This window comes from Mus pahari, chromosome 1 (genome assembly GCF_900095145.1).
Source record: "Mus pahari chromosome 1, PAHARI_EIJ_v1.1, whole genome shotgun sequence".
NCBI lineage: Eukaryota > Metazoa > Chordata > Mammalia > Rodentia > Muridae > Mus > Mus pahari.
In genome coordinates, this window is record NC_034590.1 from 78,858,670 (window position 1) to 78,878,109 (window position 19,440).

Below are 19,440 nucleotides of genomic sequence, written 5' to 3' on the forward strand. Positions count from 1 at the left end.
TCTGAAGCTGACCTCTTGGTTCTCTAGAGAAGTAAGCGTGTGGTGTGGGCTTAGGGGCTTGCCAGTGCTTGTCATCAGGGGAGGGTGCGGGGGGCAGAGGCTGGATCTGTGATGTTGTTTTGTTTCACTCTACTCTTTAAGGTGTTCCTCCTGGCGGGCAGGAAGAGAAAGAAGAGCAAAACTTCCAATTACCTCATCTCTGTGGACCCAACAGACTTGTCTCGGGGAGGCGATAGCTATATCGGGAAATTGCGGTACCAGTGTTCTCCCGGGAGGGAGGGAGGGAGGGAGGGAGGGAGGGGACTGGCAAGTCTTCTGAAATCTCTGAAGGAATCTGCCCAGCCTTGAGTCAGACAAGACTAGGCTGCTCCAGGGTGTTGAGTAATGGGCTCAGCGTGAGTGACAGATCAAACCAGGGTGTTGCCAGTGATATAGGCCACAGTGGAGGAGTGGCTTCGGGTCCCTGGTCAGAACCAAGGGACAGGCTGCGAAGAAGCCGCGAGGAGGTGAGAAGGGGAGGCCCTGAGTGCGGTCTGACTGAGGAAGGTGAGAAGGAGAGAAGGGGAGGCCCTGAGTGAGGTCTCACTGAGGAAGAATAAGGAAAGGCATGAGTAGTATAAGCTGGACCCACCCTGGGCCAGGACAGACAGACATTCTCTGTGAGGTGCAGAATGCTCTCAGGCCTCTTGGATGCCACACTGCTTACTTCCTAGAAAAAGCAGTGCCATTGTGCCCTCCAGGAAACCCATGAACACCGACTGCCTGGATTTTCCTCACTGAAATGAAAGTCAGCCCTTTGAGTTAACAGCTTGTGGAAGAAATACTTCCTGGCCCGTGCCATGAATGCTCTGTAGGCTCCTTGTAAGAGAAGGGGCTAGCCTGTGCCCTGGGAAGAGGTATGTAAGCCTGTTGGGTGTACCTTTCCTTCAGGTCCAACCTGATGGGCACCAAGTTCACCGTTTATGACAATGGCATCAACCCTCAGAAGGCATCCTCTTCCACGCTGGAAAGCGGAACCTTGCGCCAGGAGCTGGCAGCGGTGTGCTATGTGAGTCCTTAGTTCCTAGGCAGACGTGAACCCAGGGCAAGGTGCCTGACTGGGGGCTGCCCTGTTTACCGTGATGGGTAGTCAAGGCTGTGTCTATCAGGGCTGTCTTCGGTAGAGTGACCCTGTGTGGGACAGTCTAGACCTTACCTGTCTTCAGGGTTCAGGTCACAGCAGGCTAACTGCCCAGGGAGCTCTGGGAACCATCCTGTGGCCTGACCCAGGAGGCTCCTGGACAGGAGAAAGTAGAGGCCTGGGTTCCTTTCTGTACTCCACCCACAGCTCACTGCTGCAGCTGCATTGCCAGGCACTGCATGGATCCGAGGCCTTTCCGAATTGTTTCAGAACAGAGATTCTGTTCCCTCTGTGTTCTGGAAACGGTAGCTTGGAGTTTGGGCACTTGCTAACACTATATCAACAAGAACAAGATTGGGGTATAAATATAAGAAAGTTCTCTGTTGCACACTTGATTTCTTCCTTTTAAAAGTAAAGGAAGGTGTCCTGGGGACACTTCTTAGGGACAATTAGGACTCTGCAGTTACTTTGGATGATCCCACAGTGCCACCTGCTGGTCAGTCTTAGAGAAGCAGCCTGAGACCGTCTAAATGCATGGTAGTGTTGGCGGGACTTAGGACAGTAAACAGAAACAGTAAAGCCCTATGGCGTTTAAATCTTTAGCGAGAGACAAGCCATAAAACGGATGTAAATGAAATATGCATGTTCTTGATCAATGTTCAGAATTAAGAATCAAGTAGAGGTAGGGGTATATGTGTGTGTAGACCTGTAGGCGTGACGGCTGAGAGGGTCTTGCCAAGGTAACTCCTGAGAAAAGGTCAGAAGTGAAAGTCAGCCGTGTATAGTCTGTGGATGGCAGAGTGCTTGCAGAAGAGAGTTGAGATAGCAAGAAAACTAAGGAGTAGGGGCCAGATCACATAAGGCCCTGACAAGAGAACACCAGTTCCAGCAGGGGGAAGAAAACATCCCTTAATACAGCAAGGGTACTGTGTTGAGATGGTGGGGAGAGACCAGGGCAGAAACAAGGGGTTGCATTAGTGGCTGTCTGGTGGTCTTAGATGCTGGTGTGCCATGAATGGATAGCTGACAGAAACTGTGGCTAGGTTAGGAATGAGGCGAGAGTGATGCTTGTGTGACTCTAGTGCACGTGAGTGAGGACACTCTGTTCTCACTCTGACCTGAACTGCTGACCTGCCACTGACTGGAGCAAGCTGGGGTATACATGGGAGCAGTCTAGTCTGTGCTAGATTTAGAGGTGATTATTAGATCATCAAATGTAGATGTTGCAGACATTTTATTCTTCATCTTCACCTCCCTGGTTCAGTCTCCCCATGGGTAAACACTCGTACTGAATTCTCTCGTTTACCCAGGAGACAAATGTCCTAGGCTTCAAGGGACCTCGGAAGATGAGTGTGATCGTCCCAGGCATGAACATGGTTCATGAGAGAGTCTGTATCCGCCCCCGCAATGTGAGTCTCTATCTAACACTTCCCTAGGCTCCAGCCTCTGGATGAGCTTCTAAGAATCCCAAGAAGGTGTAATTTGAGAAACCCTGAAAGACTTGGGATCCCTAAGATGCCTCACTCCTGGGAGAGATCCCTTGGGGTGCTCCTTGGGGTGGTTATGATGCCAAGTCTTGGGTCTGGCTCAAGTGAGCTCCCTCCCCCACCCCCAGGAACATGAGACCCTGTTAGCTCGCTGGCAGAACAAGAACACGGAGAGCATCATTGAGCTGCAGAACAAGACGCCAGTCTGGAATGACGACACACAGTCCTATGTACTTAACTTCCACGGCCGTGTCACACAGGCTTCTGTGAAGAACTTCCAGATCATCCATGGCAATGACCGTGAGTGTTGCCGCTCCTGTTTTTGATGTTGTACGCATGGTGCCCAGCCCCCACCCCACCCCCCCGGATCTGGTCCATACCAGCCAGTGATGGGATGTGGGTATATGGCTTTTGTTAGAACTTTCTAACTGTAGTGATCTAGAGCCCTGCCTCCAAATCCTCAGGGCCAGCATGTCTGGGGCTTGGGAACACCCTTTAAATGGATGTCTTTTCTCTCCTGGGCCCTGCTGTCTGTGTGCATCTCCTCCCTTTACCCTCTTGCTCCTTAACTCTTCTCTTGAACCTTTGTTTTTTTTCATCCTTTGGATCTCTTTGGCATTTCTGCTTTCTCCTTCCCTCTTGTGGCCCGTGTCTTACCTGGTCTTCCTGTCTCCACCATTCTTGCTTGTGCATGCCACAGCGGACTACATCGTCATGCAGTTTGGCCGGGTAGCAGAAGATGTGTTCACCATGGATTACAACTACCCACTGTGTGCACTGCAGGCCTTTGCCATTGCTCTGTCCAGCTTTGACAGCAAGCTGGCCTGCGAGTAGAGGCCCCCACTGCCTTTAGGGTGGCCCAGTCCGGAGTGGAGCTTGCCTGCCTGCCAAGACAGCCCTGCCTACCCTCTGTTCATAGGCCCTCCGTGGGCTTTCTGGCCTTACCAACCAGAGATTGGCTGCTCTGCCTCTGCTGCTGAAGCAGGGGGACAGCAAATGGGTATGACAGGAAAAGAGTATTTCCGTGCCCCAAGGTCAACACACATACCCAGTCCTGGGTCAGTCCCCTGCTGCAGTGGTGTTATCACACCGGAAAGCCTCTTCACCTGGAGGTACAGAGGGAGAGCAAGCACAAGCATGGCTGCTGTGGCTCAGCCATCCACTCAGCCTACGAGTCAGAGACAGTGTGTGTCCCAGGAGGCAGGGGTACAGTGAGTGTGTGTGTATGTATAGGGCACTCAAGCTTTATGTAGCAAAAGCTCTGGTGGTCAGCAGAAAGCACTCCCACTTCAAAAGGGCCCATTAGGCCCAAAGGGGGTTAGGGGTGGCAGGGATAGGTGCGTGGCAGGTCCCTGCTAGGATTGCAGGGGCCTGGCCATGTGTATTAGCTGGAGGCTTAGAATGCTAGCTCATTTGTTGCTTCAGACTTGCCCAGTGCTTGCACACGCAAGAACCCAGCTCTCGAGGCCAAATATCTGAGTGGGTGGGGATGATAGGAGTCAACCAATAGACTCCTCCCTACATCAGGGCTCTGAGCAGCCCCAGCACAACACGCACATGGGATCTAGGACACCGTTCAAGTAATGGTATGCCAGGAAGAATGCCCTCTCTGGGAAGACTCGGCTCCCATTGTTGCCAGCATGCCATGATCAGTGAGGGCTGTATGCCATTCTTAGGGGGATGGAGTAGGTTGAGGGGAGCAGAGGATATTTTAGGGCCACAAGAGCTCAGAGGTAGTGGTCCTCTGTGTGGTTCACCAAAAGCAACGCTGATCCTGAGCACAGGGCACTTGTCTCTTGGTTACCTCACTGGTTAATGGCAGAGTTGAGAACCTCAGCTTCTTTTGTTCCTACTGTTGCCCAGAAACTAGACTCTCTAACCTGCTAGGGTCTATACTGCATGTCCTTTCCCTTCCCAATTCCAGAGATGAAACCCCTCGGCGTTAATGTATAAGGTTGGAAACCTTTCAGTAGGGAATCAGGCAGTTCCCTGTTGAAAGTTGTCTGAGTTTTTGCACACCATTCTGATCTGATGTGGCCTGTGCCTGGCTCCTCTATGAGGACTTGGAGCTGTTCGCAGACCTCAGCAGGACCACTGCACACTTTGTGTCTGTGTGACAGGCAGCCCGACGGTTCTGGGGCTGGGGCTGGATATCCCCTCCACTTGGATGGCACCACTCATCTGGTGGGCTTGGGAACTCCAAGCTCTTGCCCGTGTGCCATCTGTGAGAAGCTTCTTGCCTAGATGGAGATGAGAAACCAGAGGGAAACAAAGAGACATTGCCTTTTGCTTTGAAATAGAAATGTTTGGAAAGGCTAAGTAGAAGTTTAAAAAGTAGAGTCATGCTTTGAATATGAGGCTGTGCAGGTCAGGAGGCTGGTCTGATGTGAATGGAAGTAGAACTTTAAAAAAGCTCTAGATTTCCTAGGCTGGACACTCTACGCAAGGCACATCTGCTGTAGCAGGGTCTGACAAACCTGAGCCATACATCGCCATCAGAGAACCCTCAGTGAGGTAGCCTTTGTTTACAGTCTAGTTTCTAGAGGGCAGTAGGACTTCCATGCTGGGGCTGGCCTATCTCCTGATGAAAGATTACAGTGCCATCTCCTTCCCATAGTTGTGTGTCTGCCCTCCCTCCCTGACTTTACAGGGAGAAATCTCCTGACATTAGTGGTGATGGAAACCAGATCTTTAGTCTGGTCAGGCTGTTTCTCTGGGTTGACAAGTTTAAGGTTGAACAGGCTGATTTCTGGAATCTCATGAGTGGAGGGGACCCTGGTGGTTAAGAGTGGAACTGGAAGCACACGGGAAAACTCTTGGACTCTGCTCTCAGCTTTACCACACACAATGTGAGGGCTCTTGGCTATTTGAATATAAAATTGGTAGCACCAGGAAATAGGCTGAACCTTGTAGCCCACTGTGGAAAGGAGCAGCCTCAGCACAAACCCCTCTGTTGGTCGGTGCCTCACGAGGTCAGATCTTAAGACTGCTCCTGGTGATAATGCCTTCTCTTGACCACTGGCGCTGTGAACACAGGCTCATGGACTTCAGATACCAGGGCCCTGGGGATCACCTGGGTTAGCCTCTCCCACAGGATGATTTCTTACCCCTCATACCCTCTTCTCGTTGGTCCTTGGCTGGGTAGCAAATTGGTGAGAAGAGCAGTCTAGTCTGTAAGAGTGCATGGCAGCTGGAACCTTAGGCAGCTCCTCTGTATGCTACTGGCTCCACACCTTAAAACTCTCCACCCTCTGCTCCAAAACAGTCCCTCTGCAGAGTGGTGATCTTAGCTTCCCCAGCTCCTCTCCAAGTCTAGCTTTTTCTGTCCTTCTGGCTCCAAGGTGCTCTGTGTGTGTGTGTGTGTGTGTGTGTGTGTGTGTGTGTCCAGAGGAAAGGGCAATCTGCAAACAATGAACAGAAGCTTAAGATCACATCAGAGTAGGGAAAGAACCCGGAGGCAGTGGTGACCGCTGTGGATGGTGCCCCTTCATTCCGTGCTTTCTACCATGGTTCTGAGCAGTAAAGGAAGTGTAGTGTCAGTTCACTGGAGGAGGAGCTGAGATGTGCATCCTTTTAAAGGAGCATGGTGCAGTGATGGTGCCTTAACAATCTCGACACTAAGGTGAAGCAAGCAAGGTGTGTGCCTGCTTATGGGAAGAGAGGAGCTGGAAGCCAAGGTGTGTGGCAACAGTCTGGAAGAGAGCTTTTGGTAATCCTACCATCTTCAGTGACAAGGCAACAACACTGTAAAGTGGGTTTGTGTGGTTTTTGTTTTTTCTTTCTCCTTTATGGAAATGGCAGGTCTATTCTCCTCAAAGCGTTATGTAGAAGTAGTTCTAAGTTTAACAAGCAATAGAGATGACTGCTTAGCTAGGATCTGCAGGGAGCTCTGCTCTGCAAGCACAACACCTGTCTCATAGATGGACAGCCCGGTTTCCCTTCTCAGCAGTCCTGGCCTCCCCTTCTCTGTATTCTTTGCCCCAGCTACGATATCCTCACAGGATTTCAGGATGCCAGGTGCCATCAAAGCATGTTTTCTTGTGGTGCCTAGCACTGTGACTGGGGCCCAACTGCCCTGCAGAGTTGGGACCTTGCACTGCCCTAGACCCTTGCTTTAGACTTGCTTAAGTCTCCAGAACTGGCTGTGGGATAGATTTTTCTTTCAGTTTATGGCCACCTGCCCTAATTCACTTCCAGCTTACAATCTTCTGTCATTTCAAGATCGTAAGAAGTCCTGGGATGGGTTTGAGTTTTCAGCACAGAGGTGAGTTGATCTAGGAGCATACAGCTGTACTGAGCAGCTAGAGCATTTGAGCAGCCTATGTGATCTCTGTGTGTTTCCCTCCCTGTAAGAAGGCCTGTTGGAGCTTGCTGTAGGAGTTCGGGTACATGGACGTTAGTCCTGGCTCTCATCACTACCTTTCCTAGCGCATCACTGTGCCTTCTCGCTTTCCTAAGAAAGACACTGCACCCCTCCCCTGTTCTCCTGCCCCTCCTCCCCCGCTGAGGTCCAGGTAGAGCAGATGAGGCTGAAATGTAGAGTGTTCTATAGAGCATCTCAGTAGCATAGGAGGAGAGGCCCAGCTCCAACCTCCTGGACCCCATACTGGTGACCGGCTTGATGAGGACAGGCAAAATTTCTCTAGCTGAGAGCACACTTAGCCAGTTTTCACGCCTAGAACATATATGTCGATTTGCACATGATTGTCTTTTCCTATTTTGGAGTGGTCAGACATTTTATTTTTGTTCAAAATTATCTGGAGTTTTAGACAAACTTGCAAAACTGTGCTTTTATTAAGTGACTTTTTGAATAAACTTTTTGGTATTCTGAAGCAAATGTATTTATTTATTGGTATGTGCAATGACAAACTTGGTATTTTCCCATAATGACATTATGTATGTTGTAGAATTTAGTGTTTGTCTAAGTACAGACATGTATCAACAAATTAAACTTGAACTGTTTGACTTCTGTGTCCTTGTCTTTCATAGAGAAAAGAAAAGATGTCTCTCCTAAAATGTTCTCCATTCCACTCCTTTCTAGGCGCTTCAAAGGGTCAGGTGTGTAAGAGCAACAAAGGGCCCAGAGCATGTTTAGAACCAGTGACATACAGATCAACACTGCCTTCTGTGATATCACATCTATAGCATGGGAAAAAATAGGGTTAGAAGATACTTTAGGTCATCTAGTCACTTAAGGAACTAGCTACGTAGCTTGGTGGACAGTGTGCCCTTGTGGACAGAACTAGGCTGTAGTACTCAAGGGTGGGAAAGGCCCACAGGACTGCAGGCCTTGCTTGGAGCTGGGTCTATTTAACAGGACTCTTATATAGTTGGAACCTTTTTCAGTCTGTGGTAGATTTGAGGCCAACATGATGAAAGCCTGTAGTTCTTAAAAGAGAGTCATCACAAAGTCACAAAAACCCCACAGAGTGACTCTGGACCACTCTTGGCATGCAGAGTGGCCATAGAGTATCAAGTTGGGTAGTCTAGCAGCATGAGATTCAAGACAGTGATAAGCTAATAATAATAAGCACCTGCCATTGCACACTTCACTCTGGGCAGCCTCCATGAACAGTCCTGTAAGGTGGACACGATTCCTGGTCCATCCTCAAGTAAAGTGGTACCCTTTGAAGAGAAGGAATGGCCTGGTTGGTTTGTTTGTTTGTTTTGTTTTTTGATACTAGAAAGTGTTTTAGACATGCTAATGGTTAAGGAGATGACATAATAGTTGGTTTGCATTAGTGTTCTAGACATGCTAATGGTTAAGGAGATGACAGAATAATTGGTTTGCATCCTTCCTGATCACTGCCCAATAAGTGACATATGAAGTGTTCTTTGCAGATACAAACTGTCTAAATAAAAAGGGGAATTCAAGAGGAGGTCTATAGTTAGGGTTCATTTATCTACTCAGCTAAATGTTTTTGATGTGGGTCAAAAGCATTCCCTACCTAAACATGGCCTGGTTCCTGTAGCAACCGCATTTGTGAAGACCATATACAGGGTGCTCTACAAAGGGAATAGGTTTTGTTTGTTTAGTCATGAAGTTTAAGAAAAATCCTCAATTGCGTAGAACACATGCAGAGGAAAATCTTGTATTACACCTATTACCTCTGTTGTTTATTCTTGATTGCCAACTTAAGGCTTAGAATCACCATGGAAACATACTTGTCTATGCAGGTGTTTACAAGAAAGTTGAGGAGGAAGATCCATCCTTATTATGGATAGCATCATCCCTTTGGCTGGGGTCCCAGACTGAATAAAAGGGGTTAAAACAAGCCAAGTGCTATCTATCATTCATCTCTGCTCCCTGTGAGCCTGCCCTCTGGCTCCTGCTGCCCTGAAGGACTGCCCTCAACTATATGCTCCTCCTGCATTGTTACCTTGGACATACAATGAGAACATTTAATTATGCCATGAGTATTAGGTTCCTCTTTCCAGAGTGTCTTTGAGTGAAGACCATCAATTATTTTATTACCTAAGTCTAAATACAAAGAACATAGTTTTCACAAGCCATTATTTCTAGAGGCTGAATCCATCTCTACTCTTCAGCATACCTCCCAGACCCTGAGATAATGAGGCACAGTCTTTTGTTCCTATATAGCCAAGTTAAGGGGTCTTCTGGCTGATCACCAACCTGACTTACCAAGCACGCTTCTAGGTGATGTGCAGTGGCTTCTTAGGCCAGCTATTTCTATGGTCCCCCATAGGTCACTGGAGACCTAATGGTAAGGCCTTGATGAAGCCCTTAATACTGAGAAATGAAGATCACACCAATGAAACCAAGCCCCTTGATTTTGGTCAACCTGGATTAAATACATGTGTAAAATCATCATATCCAAAAGATAAAATTCTGGAAAAAAAATGCCTATATTCCAAATTACTAATAGGTGCTTCAAAGTTTCTGGTATATACAAACAAATATATTCCTATGTGCAGACTAACATCTAGAGTGGCAAGAACCATGAAGGATTGGTCCTTTTGGCAGGAACTGTTTCCATAGCTAATCCCCAATAATAACAGAGTTGACACTAAACCTTTTTACCTGATTATCCATCTATACACCAACCACACTGTTCTTGATAACCTACTTTTTCTGCCCAGATGTCCTTCCTCCTCTTTGCCATGTTCTTTGCTTGCCACAAGGTATCTCTGAGATTTTTTTTAGTACTTTGGCAAGAACATTCTTGTTCTTCTGTGCTCCTATAGTTTAGGGTCCACACTGTAATAAATAAAACAGCTACCACATATGTTGTTATGCATGAGCTAACGACATAAGCATGCTGCCCTGTGTGCACTGACTACCTCATTTGCAGCTTACAGCCCTGTGAGACCTGTGTTTTTACTACCCTCACACTACAGATACCCAAACCAGGCTTAGAATACTTGTAAGGAGCCAATAATAATAAAATATTAATAATAGCCTGAATAATAATAATAATAATAATAGCCTTAATAATAATAGCCTGAATTGCAGGGAAATCTGTCTGAAGAATTTACAATCTCAAGCCTTCCTATGGTCCACAGTACATCTGTCAGACTGGCACATTAAACTGAAATTCTTAAAGGTACAATTCAGTCTTAGTACTCGGCACAGGGCAGTTGTCCAACAAATGAATGCAAAGAAAAGTTCTTGTAACAGAATTATATCCTATGAACAAAAATTAGAGCCAGGTATATGGGGCTATCTTAAATCAACTTCTCATGGTGGATGACAGAACCATCCAGACAACAATCTGCTCAAACAAGAGTACCTACATTGCTTTTTACACTTAGTTATGTCAAGACCATCTTCAGTACATGTTCAACTGCATTCTGCACAATTTCAATCAAACATTCTACACAGGGATTGATACAGTGCAGCGTGTTTCTCTAGTCCAGTTAACATGGAAAGCTTTCTAGTAGCTGACCGTATCTTGGTGTGGCCTCAGACCTGATGACAACCTGTGCAGTTTGCTCCTGAGTGGTCCAGACTACCTTCTGGCATCATAGACATGCTGGGTACAATGGAACTCTAAAGACTATCCAGCTTCACAGAATTCTTTACATTTCGAGTCTCCCATCTCATGACTTGGAATGTTACTGGAGATGCACAGCCTTTCAGCTTTCAATTCGTATAACTGAACTGACACACCCTTGTTAGAATTCTTAGGGTTTCCTGGCTACCTGAGCTCCTCATGGAAGGACCACCATACTTAAGCAGTCCTGTATCTTCAACAGCCTCAAACTTCAGCTCTGTGGGGCACAAATTAATGCTTCAAATTCCCTCTAGCCATAGAAGACATTCCAAGTTGCATCTAGATTTGGCAGTTCCGTTCAACAGAATAAAGACAAAGGAAGCTAGGGATCGAGGGAATATACAAGCAAAATGGTCTCCAAATAGGCCTGTGAGTTCTTGGCCTGATGCTCTGGAGGAGTCAGGGCATCTTAGAAGGCTGTGAGGAGAGACTGCAGCTCAATCAGCTATCTTGCTGTGCTCTGAGCTCCTAGGCTCAGAACTGAGCATGCTCTTCTCAGGAATCACTAACCAGCTGAAGGCCCAAAGAATAAGGCATTTGGGAATCTAAAATCTTCATTCTTAAAACTTAAGTCTTCAATATCAGCTAACCCAATTCTCATTCACAGCCATCCTGTCCTAACAAATTATTCAATAAAGCATTCACAGGTAAATCATCTGTTGCTCCTATGAGAAGGGTTTAGACGTTTGCCTAGGTGGTACCACCTACAAGCACAAACCACCAATTACTGAATGGGTTAGTGTCTCTGATAGGGGAAGGCAAGAAGAGAAAGGTGATTCTGTCCTGTGTCCACACTACTGGCTACTTTACAAAGTGACAGGTGTGCAAGCACCAGGAAGGATTAACTGTTTCCACGGTAGTGGCCCAAGAGCTATGGTATTGAACACGGAGAAGGATGCAGAGGGCACAAGGCCATGGATGAAATTGAGGAAAGGTGCCACGGGAACAGAGTATGGATACTTTCCCAAGCAGGCTGCTTTCACTCAAACCCCTGGGGATTGCGCTTCCTCAACATGCCACCCAAGTGTGTATTATCAGTGCTGACCCCCAGCCCTTCATTTGTAAAGTCCTGGGGCAAGTTTTCCTTGGTGGCTTCCTCTTGCTCACTGTAGCCATCTGCACTGAAACCAGCATTCTCTGCCAAGACAGCAGGATCCTCCTCTTCATGAACACAGCAGGAGCATGATTCTGGTTTGGGATCACACAGGGCAACAGAATGATCTTTCTGGGCTCCAGGGTCAGTGGGCAAATGATCCCAGCTCAAACGCTCTGATCCTTCCTCTTCTACCTCTCCCATTTGTTCAGCAATTTCTTCAGCAGAGGGCTCTTTTAGGTCAGGGTAATCCACCAGGATTGTTTCTTGCCTACGCTTGATACCATCCGAAAGGTCATATATTGGATAAGTCTCTTCTGGGTAACCTAGAGAGGAAAGTAGCACAAAGTCTTAAAAAGAGCATCTTTGAAAATAAATAGTGTCAGGATCAGAGAGGATTCTCTGGCAGCAGCCGTCCTATCCTAACAAATCCATTCAATAAATCTCTAAGATGGTCCTAATAGTTCTCAAGTTTCACTTGAACAAATTCTGAGCAGTCTGGCTGACTGTCTCAGGGCTCTGTGAAATACAACCCAAGGCAGAGGAAAATCCTTTGTAAGTAAGGAGCTTGGGGTAGAGGTAAGTCTCACCCCTCATGTTTCTGCAGCATTGATGAAGATTATGCAAACAGCATGAGCCTTCAGCGCTACAGATGGAGAGGGCTTAGCTTAAGGCTAGTATTTACAATTTCTATTTGGAACCAGTTCCAAATCTTCTGGTGGGGGTGGGGCTGGGAAAAGGAATGCTAAGCTCTTTGAAAAATAAACCATAGCACTTTCTACTTATCAAAACAACCCAAATAGTCTGAAACTGTCAGAAGCTGGGACAAGTTAGCAAGATATGACCAAGACCCCACAAGGCAAGAAATGCACTTTTAGAGACAGAACGTCCAATGTTGGCATCTTCATTTTGACAAAATGGAACAAAAGGTAAAAACAACAAACAGGTAAGCAAAATGAGTAACACTGCACCAAACCTCGGCTATGATAATGAGAAGGAGACTGTGCTGCCAAGTAAGAAATGAAATGAACTAAGTCTGTGTGTGCCAGGCCACGCCGGAGCAGCAGATGGACCATGCGGGAGCTCATATGGCAGTGCTGGCAATGCAGTGCTCACTACACAGTGGAAAACTGCAGAACTCAAATCCATTTGCACCTTGATGATAACTGCATATTCAGCTCCAACAGACACCACTTTTGCCCATCAATTGTGAAAAACAGCAATCTTTTGGTACATGTTAGGTATCTAGAGACATTTTTATAACAGTATTATAAAAATATTCAAACTTATAAAAGTATTACAACATTTATAAAAGTATTAAAACACTGCAAAATTTTTAGGAGGATGGTATAGCCTTTATTTTGTTATATTTTTCCTGCTAGTTTTAATTACAAACAAGTTTTAGAAGAAAACACAATTCACCCAAAATACTACTACTGGTAATTTGTTTACCTCTGGCTTTTAAAATCATATGCATAGTACTTACTGCTTTTTTTTAAAAAAAATAAAGAAGGATTATGTTTAATAAAGAATATGTAATTTTCTGTTATCCTATACATATGTATCATTGGCATTTCTCTGTGTCATACAACCAATGCCATTTACCATTTTTATGTAAGGCATCTGAGCAGCTTCCTTCTGACATCTCCATTGCAAACTATGTGGTGGCGAGGGACTCTGTATAAACCCAGATCATCTACCCCAATTCCTCAAGAATTCCTCCATATTTTTCTAGAAATATGGAGAGTAGGCCAAGGAGAACAGTCATTTTAAAAGATTTTTGTATCTCACCAAATTACTCTGCAGGAGTCATACAGTATTTCAGTTCTCCCAGTGATGTAAAAACTCCCTCTTACCAAACCCTTAGCAGCATGGCATGAGTACCAGAATTTTGGCTGTATAGCCTTCACTCCCGGCATAGCTGTGGACAGAGTGCTAGGTAAAACAAGAGTGCAGCTACCACTACAGTTTGAGTGTCCCTATCCAAAACCCTTGTTGAAGTTCAGTTCTCAAAGTTGTATGTTAATGGTATTTTGTGGGCAGGTCTTTAGGAGGGAATTAAATCAGAAGGTAGGATTAAATCTGAAGGTAGTTTTCACATGATGGCATTCATGTCTTTGTAAGAAGAAAAACTGAAGGCATCAATCTTGCTCTGTTTGGCCATGTGACCTCTGCCATACAATGACCCAGCAAGAAGTCTCTCACCAGATGCCAAGTGGATACTGACACCATGTTCTTAGACTGCCAGAACATCAGCTAAATAAACCTCCATGCTTTATGAGTGACCTCATCTGGTTTTCAGTTATAGCAACAGAAAAATGGACAGTGATAATTACCCAAGGCCTTCACAACCTCATGGCAGGGGCTTGCTACTTAGGTCTCAACCACTGACTTCTTAAAAAGTCCATTTGCTTGCCTTCATTCTATATAAAGAGCAAAGCTTACCTTTGCATTTTGATGATTACTTGCTTTGGTATCAGAGGGAAAACAATTAGAATCTAGCAGCCCTAGGATTCAGTCACCCTGGCCTCCATGGCCCAAGGCATCAGGCCAAGATAGCACAAAGTCCCAGGGCAGCCCTATGACTCTAGTTATGCCTACACCTAGCAATCTCTATCCCAGCCCCACAAAACAGGATCCAGGCCTACCCAGCAACAAATGAGCTATAGATTCCAGACCAACCCTGAAATAGGAAACCCAGCCACAACATCTATGTCTGTCCAGAATCAAGGTACATCTAGAATCAGAAACCAAGTTGTTAAATGTAGACATGGGATCCAGACTTATCTAAGGATGGTACAGACCTGAAGCTAATTTCCACAGTCTGGTGGATTCAGGACCCATGCTCACTTCAGTAGATGTGAGTACTAGACAATACATAGCACCAAGCTTCTAGATCACCTATGGATCCCACAGTCCCAGGACCTAAAGAAACATCCACAAGACTTTCTAATGCACAATAGGTCCTCAGACTGCCCCAGCACCAGGCCAGACCTTTTAGACTCATGTTTCTAGGCCCATTTCAATACTTAGCCTCTGCAGACTCAGTTTTATAGCTCATTCCATCTCTAGGTCCTGGGGATCCAAGCTTTAAACAAGCCACCTAAAGATACAAACAAAACAATAACAAAATCTAACCATAAAGAAAGACTGAAAGAGAGGAAAAGAACAAAGAATCTACAAAACAACCATATAAAAAACTACCAAAATAATAGTCAGAGGCTAGTGAGATGGCTCCATAGGGTTAAAAGCACTTACCTTACCCCAAGCCTAACAACCTGGGGTTCCATCCCTAGGACCAACTCAGTGGAAGGACAGAACCAACTTTGACCAGGTGTCTGACCTCCACATGTACACTATGGTGCACACCCACATGCATATGAACGCACATACAAATAAATAAATGTAATAAAATATTAAATGACACTAGTAAGTCCTAACCTACCAATTGTTACATTGAATAAAAATGAGTTAAATTCTCTAATCAACATAATGGTGAAAAGATCTTAAAAATGAAAAGGCCCAACTCTATGCTAGCTATGAGACATTTATTCCATCTCTAAGGGCATACATAGAGTGAAGGAGAAAGAAATAGAAAGAAGATATCCCATATAAATTGAAAACTCAAAAACAATACTTATATGTAAGTAAAACTAATGTTAAATCCAAAACTATCACTAATGACACACCTGAATGCTGAAAGAGCTCATGTCAAATGATTTTACTTAAAGACTTTAAAACATCTTTAAGAAACATAAGCAAACAAGAAAGAGTCATTGTTTCTAAGAAAAACATAGCAATTCAAAACATGAGAACCAAACTAAGCAAATTATACAGCAGCCACTAATAAAATAGTCAACACAGGAAATAGGATTTAACATGTCAACTTATCCCTATTCAAGAGAATACAGAGCAAACGGAAAACAGAACTACTGTAATCAGAAAGGCATGATCACAAGATGAAAAATTTATACCCACGAATAAAGGTCACAAGATCAAGATGAATATGCCTGAAAATCAAATCCATATATTAGAAGTTCACATTAAAGAATTCTGTAGCTGTGGTGGCACACGCCTTTAATCCCAGCACTTGGGAGGCAGAGGCAGGCAGATTTCTTAGTTTGAGGCCAGCCTGGTCTACAAAGTGAGTTCCAGGACAGCCAGGGCTATACAGAGAAACCCTGTCTTGAAAAAAAATAAAAAAATAAAAACCGGAAAAAAAAATTCTGTAACAAGATATAAATGACAAAGAAATAAAAATTATTAGAAACTGTGGAGGTTGATCAGTGTACTTGACTTTTAATTACTAGACCATGAATTCAAAGAAAAATACATTAAAGCATTAATAAAAAAAAGGATGAAAGCAAACATTTACTCACTGAAGGAAGGTTCACAAACTGCTGGGCAAAAGTAGTATAAAAACACATTCATGTTTATGTAGAGAGAACCAATGGCTGTGACTGAATTAAGATTTTTAAATATAAGATGAAAATAAATTCCAGGCTACCTACTGAGAAAAGGGATCAGACCAAACAATATTTCTTGTTTTCAATCAAATGAAAAGTACAGAATGAAAAAGGATTTTCAGAATTTTTTTAAAATGTGTGAGTGTTCTTCTTGCACACATGGCTATGTGTCATGCATATGCCTAGTGCCCAAGGAAGCTAAAAGGATTCCTTAAAACTGGAGTTACAGGTGATTCTGAGTAGCCGTGTGGGCTCTGGAGAGAGAACCCAGGTACTCTGGAAGAGCAATCAATGCTCTTACCCACTGAGTTGGGTCTCTAGCACTGCATTTTCAGATTTTTAAGGAAAGGTGTGGTTGTGAATATTCTAGCAAGATGAAAACTCCATATACATATCTAAGTATTCTGAATTTATGGTACTTTATATAGAGTAAAAATGCTTTAAAGTGTCATTTCTACATCACTGTCATGAAATGCCTAAGATAATTAGCTCATAAGAGAAAGGTTTATTGTGACTGAAGGGTCTAGAGAGTCTAGCCCAAGATTGGCCCATTGCTTTAGGCCTCTGGCAAGAGCAGCACCTCACAACAGAAGCAAGTGGCAGAGCCAAATTGTTTACAAAGGCCAGAAGGTAAAGAGGAAGTGACTGGGGTGCCACCACACAAAGTCACCCCTGAGGGCACCCACAAAAAGAGATAAGGACCTTACCAGAGGCCCCACTTCTTAAAGGTCTACATCCCAGTAGTGGCAGTTTAGGGACTAATCCTTTAACATGTAATCATCAAAAACATAGCAGAACATTGTCCTTGTTTGTTTGTTTGTTTGTTTGTTTTTTCGAGACAAGGTTTCTCTGTATAGCCCTGGCTGTCCTGCAACTCACTTTGTAGACCAGGCTGGCCTCAAACTCAGAAATCCACCTGCCTCTGCCTCCCGAGTGCTGGGTCTAAAGGTGTGCGCCACCACACCCAGCGCTGTTCTTTCTTATTTTGGTCTTTCTAACAGGTATGGAGAAGCAGCCTACTCTAATTTTTTTTTTTCTTTTGTGACAGTGTCTGACTAAAAGCAGTTGTGTTCTACTATCCAGGGGAGACGTGATTCACCGGGTGCAAACTGGCCTTCCCAGGGCTAAGTCAGCCCTTGAGTATAGTCCAGAGCCAGCCTAACAATGTGGACAAAATACAGGTCTTTGAAAAGATTGAAGGGATAAGCCTCTGTGTAGAATATTAGGAAAAGAAGCTAGAGGAAGGAGAGATTATTAGCATCAGGACAGACAAGTGCACACTCCCTGTGTCACAGGCATTAAGTAGGTAGGGAAGATTATAAGCAGCTTTTTTTCTAACAACATTTGAATGAAAAATTTAAAACTACTTTCAAAGCACATTTAAGAAAATATTAAAGAAATTGAATTTATTTTTGTAATTCTACATGAACACACACACACACACACGCACGCATCCACACATGGGTGTGCACATGTACAGTCCAGAAAACAAAAATCTCCCAGGTTGGCACCAATAAACTCCACTAATAATTATGGATTAACAGCAATTCTACATAACTCTTCTAGAACAGTCTGCAATCCCAGTGCATTTTATGACTCTGTGACCATTACTCTAAAATAAAGTCCAAACTCAGCATAGGATGAAAGAAAATTAATAGTAAGAAGCCTTTATAAACACAAACATTAAAAGAGAATCCTTCACAAACAGAATTTTTACAGAGACCCACAACCAGATATTACACAGAGAGTGCTTGGGACACACAACTCTAAATGGAATGTCTCGATCTAGCCCCTTCTCCTAAAGCTGAGGGAATCCCAAGGAAGAAGAGGCAAAAAAAGTATAAGAGCCAGAGAGGAGAGATGGAGGACATTAGGAGACCAAGGGCCCCAGAATCAACTGAGCAGGGCTCCTTGAGCTCACAGACACCGAAACAGCCAGCACAGCCAGCTGTACCAGGTCCTCTGCATATAGGATGGCTCCAGTATAGTGTTTTTATAGGACTCCTGTGTGTGAACAAATGGGTCTCTCATGATTGTGCCTTGCCCTGGGGCTCTTTTCCTACTGCTGGCTTACCTTGTGTAGCTTTAATGTGATGGTTTTTATTTTATCTTGTTTTTATTTTGTTACATTTTTGTTGTTATCTCCTAGAAGCCTGTTCTTTGGTAATGAGAGACAGAAATGGAGTGGAATGGGAGGGAGGAGTGGAGGAATTGGGAAGGGTAGAGTGGAAGGAAAGTGTAATCAGAACATATTGTATGAAAAAAGAGTATTTTTAATAAAGGGGAAAATCCTTTGCAAATTGAGTCTAGTTATATATTATTGTGACATATCAAGTAGGTTTTAACCTAGAAAGTAGGTTTTAACATGAATATTTTCTAACTATATTATAACAACAACAACACACACACAAAACATATGTAAGGCTCTTTTTCTTTCATTGTCACCTGTTATGTGTTAGGACCTAGGTAAAATGTTAAGGCCTAGGTAACAGTTACATGGATAGCCTACCATTACAGGGAAACTTTCTCCCATGTTTCGGCTGTTACTAGGAAACTTTCTAATGCCAAGATTAATTACATATTCTGTTATGTTCTGTGTCCTTTGGAACCAATCATGATAGAAGCCAGTAGAACTGCTTTGTATAAGTTACCTACAATAAGCTTAGACCTGAACCAACTACCTAACTGCACCTATATATAAGCTTTCATGATATTTACCTTTTAAAGTTGCCCCTGGGATGAATCCATCCTGGTGGACAAGTTAGGACATGAATATTAGACAAGGCAAGTCCCCTGCCACAGTTGAATATCCTAAGTAATGGGAGCAGGAAAAATGTATAACAAAGACATGTTCCTAAGGAAATACTCCTAAATCCTAATTGGTGAAATAACTTGGCACAGATATTTGTGGATTTGGGGCTTTAAAACCCTATAGGATCTCAACTCTGAGTCATGGTTAAGTTCCCAAATCTGGACCACATCCCTGGTCAACAAGTCCTGGAGCGCATGCTCTATTAACTATCCCTGTCTGACTGAGATTGGTGTTCATGTGGTTTGTGAGGCAATTCCTAGACCCCAACATGTGTATTCCTAAATATATAAATACAACCTGTTTAATCTGTATGCTACATATATGATGTGTGTGTGTGTGTGTGTGTGTGTGTGTGTATGTGTGTGTATGTGTGTTTGTATGTGTTTTCAGGGCTCACCTGAAACCATACCATTAGGTACTGTACTTAGAATGGAGCTCAACCACCAT

General features: G+C 44.3%; 2 protein-coding genes across 5 annotated transcripts in view; one reads left to right on the forward strand and one right to left on the reverse strand.

Annotated features, from left to right (window-relative positions):
* The window catches only part of Tub (TUB bipartite transcription factor), an 83,919-nt gene extending 76,347 nt beyond the window's left edge, over positions 1–7,572 (forward strand). For all 3 annotated transcript variants that reach the window (XM_029537160.1, XM_021196846.2, XM_021196851.1), the window contains 5 exons: positions 142–254; positions 931–1,048; positions 2,431–2,529; positions 2,736–2,907; positions 3,308–7,572. In XM_029537160.1, coding sequence (XP_029393020.1) covers positions 142–254; positions 931–1,048; positions 2,431–2,529; positions 2,736–2,907; positions 3,308–3,441 — 636 coding nt within the window. In that variant the 3' untranslated portion in view covers positions 3,442–7,572. The remainder of the gene's footprint in view (positions 1–141; positions 255–930; positions 1,049–2,430; positions 2,530–2,735; positions 2,908–3,307) is intronic.
* Positions 7,556–19,440, reverse strand: part of Ric3 (RIC3 acetylcholine receptor chaperone) — a 48,762-nt gene continuing 36,877 nt past the window's right edge. For both annotated transcript variants that reach the window (XM_021208344.2, XM_021208335.2), the window contains exon 6: positions 7,556–12,041. In XM_021208344.2, the coding sequence (XP_021064003.1) occupies positions 11,602–12,041 (440 nt within the window). In that variant the 3' untranslated portion in view covers positions 7,556–11,601. The remainder of the gene's footprint in view (positions 12,042–19,440) is intronic.